Source organism: Rhamphochromis longiceps, linkage group LG16 (genome assembly GCF_057381845.1).
Source record: "Rhamphochromis longiceps isolate RC_006_pf linkage group LG16, R_longiceps_female_GT1.1, whole genome shotgun sequence".
Lineage (NCBI taxonomy): Eukaryota > Metazoa > Chordata > Actinopteri > Cichliformes > Cichlidae > Rhamphochromis > Rhamphochromis longiceps.
In genome coordinates, this window is record NC_140572.1 from 40,118,747 (window position 1) to 40,137,703 (window position 18,957).

An 18,957-nucleotide genomic window follows, 5' to 3' on the forward strand; every position below is an offset into this window, starting at 1 on the left:
GAGAAAACCGATGATTTCAGCCTGAACCAGACAGAGAAACGAGAGCTGCGCAGTCTTCCTCCACCACACGAATCACCTGGAAGTAAAATTTACAGAGTGTTTCTTTTCCTTTCAGGGCCATGCTGTCACAGGCTAAGCTCCCGGAACACGAGTTTGTCAGTTTAAATAAAGTTTATCCGTCAGTGCTGAGCTCATGTTCAGGACGAAGGTCCAGCCTGAAGCCAGCGTGCTGAGAGGTGTGTGTACTGCGGTCAGGTGTGTGTGTGTGTGTGTGTGTGTGTGTGGGGGGGGGGGGGGGGGGGGGGGGGGGAGCGATGATGTGAGCGAGCAGCAATGTGACGGTAACACGAGGAAGCTAAAAACGGCGCTCGTCTTCGTCGCTGAGGCGTTAATGAATCAGACCCCGGTGCTACAAGAAGAATAACACAGCTTTATTAAAATTGATTTTGGCTACATTTATTCGAGCATGGAAATTAAAAATGAAAAATCATAAAACATTTCAGGAATTCCTTCATCGTCTTCACCAGTCTTTCATCACCTCTTTAGTGGGATGATTAAAGTGGATTTTTTTTTAAATACAGTGTTTTCACCAGAAGCTTCGTATCCAAAGTTCCCCAAATTTAAAATTTCCAGTAGTTTGGAAAAAACAAAGAAAGCAACAAGAAAAGCTCCAGAGTTTTGCTCCGATCATTTTACTAAAATAGATGTTTGTGAGGAACTCTAATACTGTACACTACAGTATGAAATAAATAAAATTAGGAAATATAAAATGAGTCACATAAATAAAATGGCAAACTCTCAAATTAAAAACAAAAGTAATACTGACAGAAATACTGAGGTGAACAGAAACACAGAAAATTGCACAAACGTGTAAACTAAGAAACTGACGCCTTGCTACGCTAACACTGACGCATCGGACAGGTAAGCTCGTCACTTTAATACTGAAGCAGAGGACAGGTGGCGCTGTACAGGGATGGCACAGGTGAAAGGTTTGCATATAATAAGGCTTTCTCTGGAGAAAATTCAACACACTCAGAGGGCTCTGCCTTTCATTTTCATTTCCTCTGCGCTTTAAGACTCCACGTTTTATTTTGAAAATCACACAGGTTTAAATGTTCCTCCACGTAAAAAAACAAATCAGGAGGCCCAAAGTCATGTGGTTAGTTGGCAAAATAATAAAGTCGAATAAAAAATAAAAACATCACAGTAAAAGGAGATAAAATACGACAATAACACTGACAGGAAGTGGCCGAGTGTTCGAGGCTGTATACCCTCTTTTTTTCCTTTTTCTTTTATTTTGTAGTGATTCAGGGAGTGGAGTGCAATTTCCTGAAGTGAGGTTCGAACACAACAACACACCGAAAGTTAAGAACAACATAGCACCACACAGCTTTTAGGCCTTTATAATACTGTACATTAAAAACAGCTTCATTTCATTATAGTGATACTCATTACGACTTCTTCTTCTTCTTTTGTTTTTTGCATAATGTGGATTTTTAAACGGTCCCACAAGCTTCGGGGGGGGGGGGGGGGGGGGGGGGGGGGGACGCTCATGGGGTCGAGTCTCCGCTCAGGGACTGACGGAGGTTACCTGCGGCGTGGAGGCGTTTTAAAAGTTAAACGTTAACACTGATAATAACAATAATACATCCCAGTGTTATTCAGACTTCCTGTGGACCCGCCTCTCCGTTTGGGCTCATCAAACCAAACTTCACACAAAACACTCATGACCTTTGACTCATCAGGTTCAGGCTATGATTTTTTCTCTTCAGCTCTGTAGCCAGGCTGACAAACAGTCAGAGCTCTTTTGAGCCAACCATCCCTTTAACGTTAACTAGTAATGACTTCATGAACTTCTTCACAAATAAAATTTTTATCATTAGAGAAAAAATGACCAATAATCATCCCACAGATGTAATATTATCTACAGCTACTCTTAGTACCATCGATGTTAAGTTAGACTCTTTTTCTCCAATTGATCTTTCTGAGTTAACTTCAATAATTACTTCCTCCAAACCATCAACGTGTCTTTTAGACCCATTCCTACAAAACTGCTCAAAGAAGTCCTGCCATTAATTAATTCTTCGATCTTATATATGATCAACCTATCTCTAATGATCGGCTATGTACCACAGGCCTTCAAGCTGGCTGTAGTTAAACCTTTACTCAAAAAGCATCTCTAGACCCAGCAGTCTTAGCTAATTATAGGCCAATCTCCAACCTTCCTTTCATATCAAAAATTCTTGAAAGAGTAGTTGTCAAACAGCTAACAGATCATCTGCAGAGGTTTATTTGAAGAGTTTCAGTCAGGTTTCAGAGCTCATCACAGCACAGAAACAGCTTTAGTGAAGGTTACAAATGATCTTCTTATGGCCTCTGACAGTGGACTCATCTCTGTGCTTGTCCTGCTAGACCTCAGTGCAGCGTTCGATACTGTCGACCATAATATCCTATTAGAGCGATTAGAACATGCTGTAGGTATTACAGGTACTGTGCTGCAGTGGTTTGTATCATATCTATCTAATAGACTCCAGTTTGTTCATGTAAATGGAGAGTCCTCTTCACACACTGAGGTTAATTATGGAGTTCCACAGGGTTCAGTGCTAGGACCAATTCTGTTTACATTATACATGCTTCCCTTAGGCAGCATCATTAGAAGACATAGCATACATTTACACTGCTATGCAGATGACACCCAGCTCTATCTGTCCATGAAGCCAGATAACACACACCAATTAGTTAAACTGCAGGAATGTCTTAAAGACATAAAGACCTGGATGGCCGCTAACTTTCTGCTTCTTAATTCAGATCAAACTGAGGTTATTGTACTCGGCCCTGAAAAGCCTAGAAATATGGTATCTAAGCAGATTCTTCCTCTGGATGGCATTACCTTGGCCTCCAGTAACACTGTGAGGAACCTTGGAGTCATTTTTGACCAGGACATGTCCTTCAACGCACATATTAAAGAAATATGTAAGACTGCTTTCTTCCATTTGCGCAACATCTCTAAAGTTAGAAATATCCTGTCTCAGAGTGACGCTGAAAAACTAGTTCATGCATTTATTACTTCCAGGTTGGACGACTGCAATTCATTATTATCAGAAAGTCCTAAAAACTCCCTGAAAAGCCTTCAGCTAATCCAAAATGCTGCAGCAAGAGTCCTGACAGGGACTAGAAAGAGAGAGCAGATTTCTCCTGTTTTGGCTTCCCTTCATTGGCTTCCTGTTAAATCCAGAATTCAAAATCCTGCTCCTCACATACAAGGTCTTAAATAATCAGGCCCCATCTTATCTTAATGAGCTTGTAGTACCATATCACCCTATTAGAGCACTTGGCTCTCGCTCTGCAGGCCTACTTGTTGTTCCTAGAGTATTTAAAAGTAGAATGGGAGGCAGAGCCTTCAGTTTTCAGGCCCCTCTTCTGTGGAACCAGCTTCCAGTTTGGATTCAGGAGACAGACACTATCTCTACTTTCAAGATTAGGCTTCAAACTTTCCTTTTTGCTAAAGCATATAGTTAGGGCTGGACCAGGTGACCCTGAATCCTCCCTTAGTTATGCTGCAATAGGTGTAGGCTGCCGGGGGATTCCCATGATGCATTGAGTTTTTCCTTTCCAGTCACTATGTGTTAACAGACCTCTCTGCATTGAATCATATCTGTTATTAACCTCTGTCTCTCTTCCACAGCATGTCTTTTATCCTGTCTTCCTTCTCTCACCCCAACCAATCACAGCAGATGGCCCTGCCCCTCCTTGAGCCTGGTTCTGCGGGTTTCTTCCTGTTAAAAGGGAGTTTTTCCTTCCCACTGTTGCCAAAGTGCTTGCTCATAGGGGGTAATATGATTGTTGGGTTTTTCTCTGTATCTATGAAGCGCCTTGAGGCGACTTTTGTTGTGATTTGGCGCTGTATAAATAAAATTGAATTGATTCCAAAGATTTACCCTCAAATGCTTAAAATCATACAAAATAATGTTGCTAGCATCATTATTTCATTCACATAAAACCTCCCACAGGTCTGAATGTGTGTTTAGGTATCATGGTGATGAAAACAAGCTAACCTAGCAAAATCGAGCAGGGATCATTAACGACCACGCGTATATGACGGTACGCCTCAAAGACCACACCTGGTGTTCAGAGAACTACAACTTGAACCTGCTCTTCATTCCACAGAGTCCCTAATTAGACCGAGACCATCGCTCACCCTAACACGTCATTCAGAGTTGCTACGGTTGCTGTTAGTGTCTTTAGTAAATGGTGTTCTGCTACAACAAAACTGGTTTCTCAGTAGGTCTCAAGGTAAACCTGTCTTCTCTTGGATTCACAAACACAATAATAAAAAAATACTTCTGTACTGTACAGGCTTGCTTGTCCAATTTAAGTAGAAGCTTTTTGGGCTCTATTTTCAGTGTTTTTACTTAAAGGTTGAAAACTAGTGCCTTGGGGTCTTGGGGTTTTGCCCCAAGATCTAAAAATCTATCAATCAAATCTAACATCAGCTCAGCAGAAACCTTAAGCTGCAGGGTTTGAGAGCTTCAGACTGAACTGCCGAGGTTCAAAGTTCGGCCTTTCTGGCTGTGAAACTATCCCAGCACTTTAGCTACCGGCAGAACTTAAACTTTAAAATGTTAAAGAAACAGGACTCCATTAAGAAAAGGTGTCAACAAACACTTTGAAGGAGAAAATAATCAGACTGAACCTGATAAATCAGAGGCCACGAGTTTTGTTAATAATACTAAGTTAACTGCACATTACAGCCTTTTTAAAATCATTTATGTTTTCGGTCGGCTGAACGCGAACGAAGCTGAATCAGACCATAAACACATTTGTGACCCATCAGTCTCAGCAGGAAGTCTAAAGTAAACACTAATTTGGTGTGAGAAGATGACCGCCGTCCCCTCCGGCCCTCATCTTCCTTTCAGCCCCTCATAAAGCAGCAGCTGCATCGAGCCAGCGTCCCAAAGCTTTTGTTGCTCCTCATCAGTCCTCCTGGTCTGACCTGCCGTCTGTTTTCCCTTCTCGTGAACTCTCGTCCATCGGCAGCGGCGAGCCTTTACCCTCAACGTCCCCCATCAAGTCCATCTGGCTCCTGCTGTCGCACTCCTGCTCCTCCTCTCCTTTTCTGAAACTTCCCTCCTGCCGCTCTGTCACCTCCTCAGACATCTTGCCATCCATTTCCCTCTCCTCCCGTCCTACTCCTCCCTCACCGCTGACCCTCAGCATCGCACTGCCGCCATCCTCCTGCTGGTCCTCTGGGTCCGAGTATCCAAGGGGCCCCAGCCCCTGGAGGTAGCCCCTCATCAGCAGCTCGGTGGGCTCCAGCCCTGCAACTGCAACGCCTCCTCCGCCTCCCTTGTCCCTGTCCTCCCTCTCGGCCGCCTCACGCTCCTCGGCCTCCCTCTTGCAGTATGAGTAGCGGTGGTTCATGTGCTGCGAGTACGAACCCGAATGCGAAAAGCGCTTGCCGCACTTGTCGCACTGGTAGGGCTTCTCTCCAGAGTGCAGGCGTGAGTGCTCGATCAGGTGGTGCTTGTGTTTGAAGGCCTTCTTACAGATCTGACACTGATGCGGACGTTTACCTGCAGAAACACAATGGAGGGTGGGACACGGTCAGGACGGACACAGCTGGACACGGAGACACACAGCAGAGTGAATCAGCACATGACAGACAGCTGCAAACCCAACGAAGGAACAAGAAACTCTGAACAGCTACAGACACCGAGGACGTACAAACACTACAAAGAACCAGGAAACATTTGTGTTTCCAAGGTTTTCCAACTGCATGAAGACCTGGAAACTGTCTGGACTCTGTGGATGGTGTTTATTAATTAATCAGGTAAGAAGATTTTAGACTTTATTTTGAAGTCTGGCCTAAACTCAGGCGCAGCTCCACCTTTATGGAACCAGATGTTAATTATCTTTGGGCCACATCTGGTCCACAGCACAACAGCTGTAACTGGGCATGAAGTGCAGTAACTAATCCAGACTAGGCTGAATGAAATGTGGGCGTGTTAAAAATGAATTTAAAAAATGAAAAATGGAAGTGATGTTGTCCATTTATCAACCTGTCTGCTGATTATTTCCACGGTTTATCACTTCAGCTCTGATCTACATGGAAAACTCTCACGTGTTTTTTCATAAAGAGACATAAATCTACAGCTGGACCAGAAAAAATTCTCTTAACTCAAAGACACAGCTGAAACAATCACCAATCAGAAGACTGAACTACAGATCTTTGAAACCTGTGCGGTGATTGGCTGACGGTAAAAAACAAAAACAACAAAAACATGACAGGTTTGAACTAAAATCTTCAACTCATCCTGTTAACATTTCATCACACCCTCGGTGTCTGTCTGTTGCCATAACAACAATGAGGCATGCTTGAGACACCACGAGGTAACGCGAACCTTCAGCGGCCTGCGGTCAGCTGCGATGACATCACAGCTCCGGATTTAAATTTAAGGAGGGGCAGGAACCCTAACAGCTGTAACAGCTCCCAACACACACACACACACACACACACACACACACACACACACACACACACACAGAGCTGGTTTACTACGACTGTACAGGCGGAAATTTCTTATGTCTGAACAGGATGCTTCAGCTGCTGCCAACTGGCAGGCTGAATGCTGCCCAATCACACGTCCCACGCACACATGCACCAAAAACATGGCTTTACCCCGACACACACACACACACACACACACACACACACACACACACACACACACACACACACACACACACACACACAGGCAGATCATAGCCACAAATAGACCCGGAGCGCCTGTAACATCCACCATAGCTGGCATTCTGACACACACACACGCACACACACACACACACACACACACACACACACACACACACTGCGGCAGAAATAACTGAGACGGTAGATTCCTGCTTCGAGTGTTGGAGGTGGGAGGGAAACATGAGGGTGATGCAACTGAGTGAAAGACATGAAGGTAGAGCAGGTCTGAGTCTGTGAGGACGGCACACAGGTAAGATCAACCAAACTCCAATATTAGCACGAACACGCAGGTTTGACTTCCTGTATCAATGGGAACAACAAAGACGTGTTCTCATGTTCAGCTTTTGTTCTATCACATGTCAGAGGAATGCAAACAACACATGATTATCATTCCGTGAGCCTCCAACTCCCAAATCATAAACCCCACTTTACTGTAACACCAGGACAAGCACCGAATTTGACGACAGGAAGCATCAGTCTGACGTCCGTCAATGAAAAATTACTATTTAATATTAAATAATAAAATCATGAGAACGACGAGAAAACAAAAAACACAAGTAAAATCAAGATGAATGTGAGTGTTCAAGAACAGAAAACTAGTCATTACCATGTGTTACTACCTTTGATAACGAGCAGCTGAAAGGAGGCTCCATGAAATGCTGTAAATATGCTGCATGTTAATGGGTCATTAAGTGGAAGTGATGTGGGTTAATGTGTGAGGCAGGACATGAACCAAACTTCATTTAAAAAGCACTGATTTTATCTCCAGAGCAGTGAGAAAATGACAAACTGAGCTGACGCCGTGCAGCCAGAGTCGTCTGAGGGTGTGGCTCTGCTTAACGCCACAGATTACCTTTATCCGTGACGCAGCGAAAGGCGTGAAGATGAGACACCAAACTAGTGAAACACTGACTTTATTCAGGACATGCTGGGGGGTCGTTTAGGATTTTGATTTGGATCAGAAGAGTCCTGCAGAGAAATCTCATGAAAGCATTAAACCCCACAATGCTGCAGTCTTACTGAAGCCTCCACATTCATCACATTTCCTGCGGGGCGACTCGGTAAACTGGGACGCTTTAATAAGAACAGTGTTTGCTGCTTCACCTTTCCTGCTGTGGTGTTATCATAAGTTGTTTGTTTCCAGTTTAAAAATGGAAAAAAATGGACCATCTCTCGGCTGTAATTAATATTTCCTTTTGATCTTCACACAGTCATGCAAACATGCACTCCTCCTCCTCTCTCAGTGTGAATGAGGTGCTGCTGATATTTGGGGCGCTGAATGTTTTTGTACTGCTCTCTGTATTAAAGGCTGCCTACCCCCCGCTGAAAAGAAAGGCGCATGTTAAAGGCCACGGCCTGCAGAGAACAAAAGAGAGAAGCAGAGCTACGAGTGGGGAGCTACGTGAGGAAACAGAAGAGTGAGGACAGAGGAAATAAGGAGGCATTGGGTGGGTAAAAAGAAGTGTCCAAGTGTTATATATACCTGTGTGCTCATATTTGTGTCTTAGGAGGGAACTGGTCTTCTGGAATGTTTTGTCGCACAAGTCACACGCGTACATACCACTTTCAGTCTTCTTAATCTTCTTCCTGGAGAGCAGCGAATCGCTGTCTGTCAGGTCGTCCAGGCCTGACAGATAGTCCGCCGTGCCGTCCAGCAGCTCCCCCTGAGACAGAGACAGAGCTTCAGTACCCCGATAATCCCACACCTGTCAGCCTCGCGCCACGAGACTCCCCCCCACCGCCTCTATGATCCCAAGTCTGGACAGGGCTTAAAGGCCCAACCCGGTAAGTCCCCCTCACCCAGGAGACTCTGAGAAAGAGGGGTGTGTTTACAGATAACAGCTGACAGCAGGTGAGCTGAGGTCAGAGGTTTACCACGAGACCGGAACAAAGCGCTGACCATCATTTTTAGTTTCAATTTCAGGAACTTTCCCAAAAAGTCCACGCAGCTGCTTTCATACAAATCATCCAAGAGTCAGCGGTGACCGGCGCTTCAAGGGGCGGGACTTATGAGCTGTTTACCTTTGGTGCTGCTGACAAACGGTATTTATGATGGCACAGTGAAAAACTCTCAGCATTTCACTAAATCCAGATTTGATCTGTGATTTGTTTTCAGGAGATGAACTTCCCTTCTTTACAGGAAGTGAAGTTTTCCTTTAAAGGGCAAAAAATTCTGAATCTGGAGGTGTTCGAGTCTTTTGTGGAACCAGCCTCTTTTTCTCTGGCATTACTTCCACACTTTGCATTTTTAAAAATACTCATACATGAAACCTGGAAAACTCTGACTACTTTCAGTCGGAGCAAACACATCCCGCCCCATAATGAGACCAGTTAAATGTAGACGCCACAGTGGAAACGCTGAAGCTCAGCTCATAGGTCCCGTGGCAGGGAGACCCTTTAAAATTCTCCACGCTCAACACTGGCTGGGTCAACAATACTTTTAACACATCACTATACAGACAGCTGTAAGCCCCAAGCCCAACAAACAATCCCTTTATCCAACTTCTGTGCTGTGGAGCAAACACGTCATCATGATCAAAGCTAACGGAGCTGACGGCGGGTTTGGACTGCCAGCCGCCATGTTGTGTGATGGAGATGAAAAGCCCTGAAAACTAACAGCCACCTGTTGTCTTTGCTGTTATCTGTCCAACCATGAGCCATGCACGGCCAGTTTGGAGGTTTTCAGTGCAACACACTCCAGTCTGAGCAGGTCGGGGTTACCAAAACCTGGGAATACTGACCCTCCATGGCTCCTGGCTGGCTCTGTTTAGAAGAAAGAACAAACAAAACAAAACGCATTGTCCTTACTTTACATGATTTTTACCTGGAAGCCTGGTTTCCGCTGGTACTTTCTCCTCTGCTGCATTTCAGCGAATGTGGTTGCCCCAGTGGCGTAGGTGTAGGCCATGTGAGGCAGGAAGCTCATGGGGTCAAGACCCGGGTAGGGCCTGAGGCCTGGGATGGTCGCTTGGGCAGGAGTCATGAAGGTGTGTGGTGGAAATGCTCCGTGAGGTGGAAGGGAGGTGTAGACAGGTCCGCCAGCAAAGGCATTAATCCCAAAGATGGGACTGGTGCTTTTCTCCAGTTGGTGAATAGCATTCCCTCCACCATCAGATCCCAGCACCTCCTTCTTAATGTTGACCAAATCAAAGGGCCCAGACACCTGCTCTCGCCCCAAAGCCTCCCCGTTGTGCTCTCTGATTAAACCATTGGGTCTGGGCCGCTTCTCTCCGGCGGAGGCGCGCTTCTGCGCCATGTGTTTGGGGAGCGACAGATCCAGCGGTGTGTCCCCGCGGGCTTCCTCCGAGTTCAGGCTGTTCGGAGTGTAAGAGCTACTCTGAGAGTGTTTGGAGGAAGTCGAGGAAAGGTTAAGGGGTGATGGAGTGTTGCTTCTCAAGTGGTCCAATGATTCTAGTGGTTTTTGCCCTGCTGTTTGCCGGCTGGTTGTAAACTGGTGGGAGGACTCGCAAAAGCCATTAGTGAAGCTTCGGTGTAAATCTGTAGCTGGAAGTGACATTGGAGACCGGTTCAATCTGTGGTTGACTTCTGGTCCACTGCAGTCAGGAGGTGGTGACCTTTTACCGTGGTGGTTTTGGCTCTTCCACTGGGCAAACCACTCCTTGACAAACTCTTGAGGGAGGCCAACAGCAACTGAGATTTTGAGCAGTTCCTCTGAGTTGGGCTCAGTGTTCATGGCGAAATAAGCTTTGAGCAACGACACGTGATCCTTGAAGTGGCTGACGGGGCTGGTGGCTCGGTCGTTGCTGGAGACCTCGGAGGACATCCCTCCCTGGTGGCCAGCGGGACAGCCGTCTGCCGGTTGCAGGACGGCTTTTATTTCCTCGTTCATTTTGCACAGGTAGCGCTCGTGTTGGTGCAGGGGGATTGGCCCGGGGAAGGTCTCCTTGCAGTATTGGCAGGAGAATGGCAGGAACTGGTTCTGGTTTTCATGTTTCTTTTCCTCACTGCTGAGATCCACAGAATGGCTTGGTTTCTCCTTCTTAACACCCTCTTGCCTCTTAGACTCGTCGATCAGACTCTTGGCCTCATTGACCTTCTCCAGTGTGTAATCTATGATGCTCTTGGTGGGACTGCCGTCGCCCGTCACCAGGAAGCCACCCTGAGTTGCCTTGGTCTCCTCCATCTGGGCACCTAACTCCTTCATGTAGGACCTGAGCTTGTCTTCAGGGCTTCCATCCATTTTTTGCCTGTACACCGTGTTGTCCACAATCTGGAGCACCTTCTGCACCTCGCTCAGGTTGTTGCCAAGGGATCTCACGTAGCCCAGCATTTGGAGGTCCAGCCCAATGCCTCCCAGATGTTGAAGGGGACTCTGGGAGGAGTTGTGAAAACCCAAGGGGCTTCCCCCCCGCCCGTTCAGGTAGACCCCGGGTCCCCCAAACGCATGCTGTGAGGCCATCAATAGCCGGTAGTCGTTGAAGTCCATCGGCTCAGGTTTTATGTCCAGCTGACGTGGCTGGTCTTGCTGCCCCAGCGGGCGCCCGTTTTCAAGTTTGTGGCGAAGCTGGGCCAGGGCGGGGCTTCCAGGTGATGAGGTTGTAGAGCTGGGAGAGGAGCCGAGTTTGCCACCATTTCCATTGCGTACTCTTCCATTGAGGGCAATCAGGCCAATGCACTTTTTGCTGCTGATGTGGGAACTGTAGGAGCCGGAGTGGGAGAAGCGCTTCTTACAGTTGGAGCATTCATATGGCTTCTCACCTGAAACACAGCCCAACGTCTGGATTACTTCTCAGCCCACAAACGTGCTCTATAGTTTAACGTCAGGTATTTACTTAAAACATCATCATTCGTCCACAGTTAGTCACCAGTGTGATCTTTACACCTTTGATCCAGAATTGGAGGTGGTGCTTTTCCTCCTTCAACACCAGCAAAGTGTATGTTATCCATGCACCATCTCAGCTGCTGACGTCCAGGATTAACTATGAACTGACCCTCTGGCACATCTTTTAGCTAACGTGTCCCCCACTGTTATTCAGAGCTCATAATATCGGTTCATTCGCTGATTAAAACAATTCAACGATAACCAGCAACTGTCTGAATAGTTGTTTGTTTGCTGACTAACAAAAATTGAAATGAACAAACAGATCAGCAGCGAGATTTTGGAGGCGGTCCAGATGTTCTATTTTAGAAAGGTTTTCTTTTTAAAAACTTCATTTTAATGAGGTGCTTTATGAGTATACTTCACATTACTATGTATGATACAGTAACTGACGCTTTGGGTTTTGGTTTTAATAATCAAATCAATGGAAAAATCAGTGGATGAATCTTCAATAAAAATAGAAACCATCATGATGAAAATGTTCCTTTTTTGGAGCTGAACTGCTTCGTGATCAGATATGAAGATGGGAAGTGAAACTGTTGACTGTCAGATGTATTAATACTGTGGCTAAAGCAGAAGCCAGACAGTCAGATGTGGAAACACAATCAGCGTTTTATCAGAGTCGATGTAAACGCGAGGAGGACCGGATCAGACCCGTGTCTGCGGAAAGTTTCAGCTCTGATCCGGCCCTCAGAACTCCACTCACCGCTGTGAATACGAAGATGCTCCTTCAGGTGGTGCTTGTACTTGAAGGCTTTTCCACACTCGCTGCATTTGAACTTGCGGTTTCCAGTTCCTTCAGCAAGCAGTGGTGGCTGCAGAGAGAAAAACAGATTTGAAGTGATGGAGGAGGAGTGGGAGTCGCTGCAGAGAGGGAGCACGAGCTAACGGGGAATTTAATAGTATTTAGTGAAGCAGATCTGATAGGCATTCTGAGAAACGGCGTGGGTGGCGCTGTGCAGAGGTAACACTTTCTGGTGGAGGTGCATTCCCAACATTTGAAATGCAAATACAGAGATAAACAAACACAAACAGTCGGGGAGCGTCCTCCCCCCTCTGCTGAGTGGGAGCTCAAATCCTTTCGTCTCACATGCAGATGATCGGTGAAGGAAACACAAACCTGAAGACTTGTTTCTGTCGTCTACAGCAGAGAAAACAGCTTCAAGTAAACGCTCTACTCTCTGCTCTGATCTGCACTCATTCACCATGAGTTCAACCCCAGAGGAGACTCCACAAATGCAGGAAAGCAGATCTCCTGGGATCCAGCAGGGAACCTCTGCCAGGACCTCGTTATTCCAACATGAACCAGCTTGTCCCAGTCCCTCACACGCAAACACAAATGTTTTTGTTTAAACTGAAATTACCGCTGAAAGAAATTACGTGCTTTGAATCACCAACAAAACTTCTTAACCACCGTCGTTAATGATCACGTCTTTGTCTGCAAATCTTACCAGTTTGGACTCAAATCAAACACAACCTGCACGAGGTCCATCCTAACCAAACACTGCTGCTCCCAGCATCCACCCACCCATCCATCTGTCCGTTCACCATCCACCCTCCCACCCATCCACCTGTCCACCCATCCATGCAGGAACTGAGGACTGGTTAAACTGGATAAAAGTGGGCTTGGGCAGTTTGTGCTGACTGAGCACTGTCACGCGTTCCTTATCACACTGTCATGCAGTGAAGATTAACTGTATATATATATGTAACTGCATTAGTGTGGCCACTGCTTGAAGCAGCCACATCACGGCAAGAAGCAAACAGCTGTGAGTGTTTGTGCTGCATACTCAGGAGCAGTCCCGGCTGTGCGAGCACAGCCTGAACAGCTGTGAGGCCGTGCCATACAGATGTTTTACCGCAGCACTCAGCAGCACAGTAGAAAGCCCGTGAACAATGATTACTGAGTGAGGCGCTGCTGTCGGGGGCAAACCGTGAAGACTGAACAGACAGATCTGCTTCCTCCTCACCGACGCACACATGCCTGTTCTCTCTTTAACAGTTTAACTCAGGAAGTACACAAATAAACGGCCACTTAGAGGATTATGAGTCTTCAATCCAGCAGGGAGAAGACCATCTGGTGCTGGTTAAGGCTGGTGGAGGGGGGGTCAGGTATGAAAGCTATTTGTGCTTCTGTGAGGAGACCCGAGGTCTAAACTCAGGAAATCTCATTACGATCACAGCATAATTGGAAAATTGAATGACTCAGTGCTTAGTTACCGACTCTAATGTGAGTTTTTGATCATGAGGGCCAGCAAACAGGCGTGTGCAGGAAACATTTAACACCAGCTTATGATTAGATTACTGTGTGACACCCTGCCTGCCACCGAGGCTGCCCGAGCATCAGAGGAAGGCCGTGAATCTAATCGGTTCCAGCAGCAGCAGCTGATGTGGAGTCTGATGGCCGGAGGAAGTCAACGCACTCACACCTCCCACGCACGACACATTACAGCTGCTGAGAAAAACACCCAGAACGGAGGTGGTTAATAATGGAGCGACTGGGCAGACTGGAAGAACTGGGAGGAACTTCATTCATGTGTTAGACAGCAGGAAGCCACGTGGATCTCTCACCCTTCTAAACAAACAGAATGAGGCGGCATTCCTCAGGGCTCCGTCTGCGGTCCTCTGCTCCTTTTGACGCAGCTTAAATTTCCAGCCTTGGTGTATTTTTATCTGTTTTTACCCTGCAGGGACCACAGCCACTGATTAATTACTAATCTGAGTCATCGCATGTACTGATGGAGTTCCCCGAGCCTCCCTCCTCCGCTGCTCAGCATCCACAGCTGATGCAGTGCAGTGTCAGCACCTGACGGCAGCTTCTTCTCTGATCACTGCAGTTTTCTGTCTGTTAGTGAAGCCAGCGTGGAGTCAGTCCTAACGTTTGAAGACTGTGTCTTTATGGATTTCATACTGGAACTCCTGTGACAGACTTTTAAATAAAGGTTTAAATGGATGTAATAGGTGTGCGTTACCTGGTCTCTGGCAGGCTTGTGTGTGGTCATGTGACGGTCCAGTTGAGCACGGTGGCCGAAAGTTTCAGCGCACAGCAGGCAGGGGAAGCTCTCCTCGTTCTTCTCGTGACGGTACTTGATGTGTTCCTTCAGAGACGTCAGGCGCTTGTAGCCGCGGTCGCAGTACGGACACGTGAGCAGCTGGGCGAAGTCATCCTGCGTGTCGGGTCCAAGGTCTGTAGGTCAGAAGTCAGGAAAGAGACAATGTCCTTAACCCTTTATTTAGACAGAAAAGTCACATGACCGAAGCTCCCAACTGTTTTGAACTTCGAGATGATTTTACAGTCAAAATGATGAGTCTGGGATTGAAGGTCACAGAAACACACATCATACTAAAGGTTGCGGTCGGAGTGGCACCAGTGAAATCTGAATCTTCTATAATCTCGTTAACAAGCCAGCTTGTTGACTTCTCTCTACAAAGCTTCAGAGTCACATGTTTGAGCTGCCAGCTTTTTGACTAATAATCTCTTTAAAAATGATTAATCGATTTGTAATGCTCAGTTTGTCTTCTCGGTCTCTCACCGTGCTCGCTCTCATCCTGCCCCGTGGCCTCAGGCGTGGCCTCAGGCGTGCCCAGGCGCGCCACCTCGTCTGGGGCTTCTGGATAAATGACGGCAGTGTCGCTGCGCTGCAGGTACTCAGCGATGCACGCAGAGTGACTGTCGCCGTCCTCCAGTTTACGCTTCAGGAAGTACTCGTCCAACTCAGGGATGCCCTCTAGTCGCTTCCCTGGATGCAGGGACAAAGCTCGTCTGGTCAGAGGACCAATCATCACACTGCAACCTCAGAGGACCCGGCATTGAGCCCTGAGGGACTCCTAAACTAACATTGCTGGGTCCTCTGACTGCCCATTGACCATTATGACCAGGGATGTCGTTTACTTCCTCTAAAGTTACGACAACAGCGAAGGAACCAACTGAAGTCAGCCTGCTGTAGGCCACGCCCACACCAATAAGCAATCCCACAGTTTGTATTAATTACTCGGGAAATTATGTGAAAGACAAAAATTCAGCAGGACATTTTACATTACGCTTTTAATTACGATCGCTAATTATCATTAGTCATTATCATTAATTAGCTTTAATTACTCAAATAAATAAAGATGAAGAAAGACAAAAAATATTATCCCAAAGAGCCGTACAGTAAAGTTAAGTAAAAAATTTATAAAAAACAAAGGAGCAAAGTATGGAGACAGAGCTAAAAATAAAATGAGACAAATATAAATAAAACCTCTTCTGACGGCGATGACGCTGATGGGTGACGATTGATTGTGTGTGATCTCACCTGCACTGTTTTCCACAGCGTGAGGAGACGCCTCCGGGCCCACGGCTTCGTACTCGTCCGTCCCCCCGTCTGTCCAAACACAACACAGGAGCACATCATTTACCCTGCTCTTCCTCTGATGGAGGCTGGTCCCTTCCTCCTGTATCCTCCCGAGTCATGGGTATCATTTAGCTATTCAACCCCCCCGACACTAATAACAGCAACTACAAACAACTATAAAAATATTCATGACAAAAACAGTGAGAAAATGAGAAGCAGAAACCGAACATGAGACCAGATTTAAAATCAAACAGAAAAACTACAAAACACTTAAACATGGCCCAAAACACCGCACGCTGACCTCTGACCTCACCAACTCACAGGTGACCACGTGACTCACCGATGCGTCTCCAGGCATGGGGGTCCTGGAACCCATCTCCGCTCTCGGCGCTCTCCTGGTCACGATGGGACAGCAGGGCGTGGCCGACCCGGGGCGACGCCTCCAGAGCGGGCACGCCTGCCGGACTGCCCTCCTCCTCGTCCACTCCTGCGCCACCTCCTCCGAAACTGTCCTCGTCATCGGTGTCTGAGGTAGTTTCCGCAACGTTCTCATAGTTTAGCACTGAAACACAAAAGAAGAGGGGGTGACCTCTGACCTTAGTGTGTTTGTAAACACGGCGTATGTTCTTTAACAAGTGTTAAACAGGAAGTGAGAATTGGGTGTTCGTGATTGGTCTGCAGTTGTTCTGCGCTCTGATGTGAGCGGCCACACTACGCTGACATCATGGGAATGGGTTAATCTGGCTCTGATGGCGTTTCCTGCGGCAGGCGGCGGCGGGTTCCCACAGAGCGCAGATCCTCCTCCAGCTACACGCAGATTAGCCCGTTCATAATATGATCTTTGTCTGCAGCGTCCCGGACAACTGCACGACAGGTGCAGATGAAAAAGCACGACGGAGAAATCTGCTGACCCGGGCTGAATACCAAGGACAGGGGGGGGGGGGGGGGTGTTAACCCTCTGTGATCAAACAGGCTCGCTGTGTGGTCCCAGGACACGTTAGACATCAGACACAGGCCCCGCCCACACATTCTTTCACTCCAAAGGCAGAAAACACAATAGCAGAGAGTGTGTGTGTGTGTGTGTGTGTGTGTGTGTGTGTGTGTGTGTGTGTGTGTGTGTGTGTGTGTGTGAGAGAGATTGGGTGCACACAATCAATCGATCACTAACCAGGATCATCTAATCAATAGGACAGGGGTGTCCCCAGGACTCTTAACTGGGGGACCCCGGTGGGGGGGTGGATTCAAACAAAGCCTGTGTAAGCTGGCTCAGCTGTTAGTGTCTGAGGGGGAGGGGCGGGGCAACAAACCGTGACTGCAGGGTCAGAATATAAACACCAGCGTGTGAAGGAATCCCCCAATCACAGCCCGGCCTGCTATCAGTCTGTGGACAGTCCACAGGATATGCTCACGTCTATCTTTAGACCCTCATTCAGTACATCAGCAGTACCAGCCAGGTATGTGCACACCTGGACACGAATAACACTTGTATGGATGAGGAGCCATCACATCCATATCCATGAATACATATCTAAACACAGGAGAGCCAAAAGTATCTGGACAGTCACACTCTATATTAGGCCCAGTGTGTCCATATACTTTTAGTTTTTACCTGATTTCCATTCTAAACTTTCATCTGCAGTGTTAAACATGCGTGCGTGCGTGCGTGCGTGTGTGTGTGTTTTATACCTCCTCAATAATAGCTTATAATCATCAGTGATGCAGAATGGGCAGGGCCAGAGTCTACCTGTTCTCAGCTCTGAAACACATATGTGACAGGCTAAAGCTCCGCCCACATATGTGGCTGATGGTCTGGTTACCTGCAGATAAGCACCAGTGCCTTTTATCACTCATGTTAAACTTTAAAAACCAAAGCGTTCGTTTTCTTTGAGCACTAATGGTAAACACACACACTTCCTCCACTTCCTGTGGACACCGTCACAGAGCAAGGAAATAAACACTTTATGCTTAGAATTCCACCTTAAACTTCAAAGATAACATTCCACCTTAAATCCTCCCCACCATGATTCCACCTTAAAGCAGAGAATGCCGCAGCAGGCTGAGGGTCCCGTGCCCTGATTGGTCGGTGGGCAGCAGGCACTGACCTCCCAAACAAAGGCCATTCACGCTGCTGTTTGCCTGCCAGGTCACATGACGGAGGCAGAGTGGCAGATGTCACCGGGGGCAACTCAGACAGCGCGTCCACCCCCCAGGTTTCAGAGGGTCTTTGAGTCCATTCAGGGACAAAACAGACGACACATCACAGAGCGCCGCTCCTCCTCATACAAAGACACATTAGCCCCGCCTTCTTCCTCCTCCCCGGGTTTCATCTTCCTCCTGCTCCAACATTTCTGTCAGACTGGGGGAAGGACAGATCGAACACTGGCTCAAGTGTCCGTCCGTCGACTCACACACGAAACACGACGATGTCAGAACATCACACTTACATCATTCATGATGACATCAGTCTGCCAACCCAACACACAGGCACACACACACACAGCAAAACAAAAAAAACAGAGAAGAAGAAATGTCAACAGAAACACGACGGAGTCAAACTGCCTGCACGGAGCGCTCACCTGGCAGGTTCTACTTCCTGTTTACGTGTCTCAGATCAGCTGTTGATCACATGATCAGACTGATTGACCACTGATCACTTCCTGCAGCAGTGTCACAGCTTCATGGAAATCTCCACCTGACTGTCATCTCTGGCAGCCAATCACAGCTCTATATCTGCTGTCGTCAAAGGAGCTTGCAAAGAGAAGCGTCTGGACTTCTTTAAGTTGTAGCTCCTTTGACTACAATGACCCGGATGACTGAGAACCTTCACAGACATATATCTGCTGTCAATCATCTGTTGTGATGAGTGGGCGGGGCTCCACAGTGCCTCCACAGCAGCTCTCGGGCTGAAATGGGACCTCCAGATGTTTGCTTCATCCCTGCAGGCTTGATCATTCTGACACGCTCCGCCGCTCTCATAACATCCAGCCATCGATGAGGTCACAGAGGGCGTCCCCATGCAGGTGCTGCGTCCG

At 47.2% G+C, this 18,957-nt stretch overlaps 1 protein-coding gene across 4 annotated transcripts in view; it reads right to left on the reverse strand.

The window, feature by feature from the left end:
• Positions 1-410: 410 nt before the first annotated feature.
• Positions 411-18,957, reverse strand: part of zeb2a (zinc finger E-box binding homeobox 2a) — a 41,483-nt gene continuing 22,936 nt past the window's right edge. For 3 of the 4 annotated variants that reach the window (XM_085385565.1, XM_085385564.1, XM_085385563.1), the window contains 8 exons: positions 16,266-16,487; positions 15,887-15,955; positions 15,125-15,331; positions 14,564-14,778; positions 12,298-12,406; positions 9,576-11,470; positions 8,235-8,415; positions 411-5,573 (listed from right to left, as the gene is read on the reverse strand). In XM_085385565.1, coding sequence (XP_085241691.1) covers positions 4,975-5,573; positions 8,235-8,415; positions 9,576-11,470; positions 12,298-12,406; positions 14,564-14,778; positions 15,125-15,331; positions 15,887-15,955; positions 16,266-16,487 — 3,497 coding nt within the window. In that variant the 3' untranslated portion in view covers positions 411-4,974. The remainder of the gene's footprint in view (positions 5,574-8,234; positions 8,416-9,575; positions 11,471-12,297; positions 12,407-14,563; positions 14,779-15,124; positions 15,332-15,886; positions 15,956-16,265; positions 16,488-18,957) is intronic. The other variant, XM_085385566.1, reaches the window with a different exon arrangement.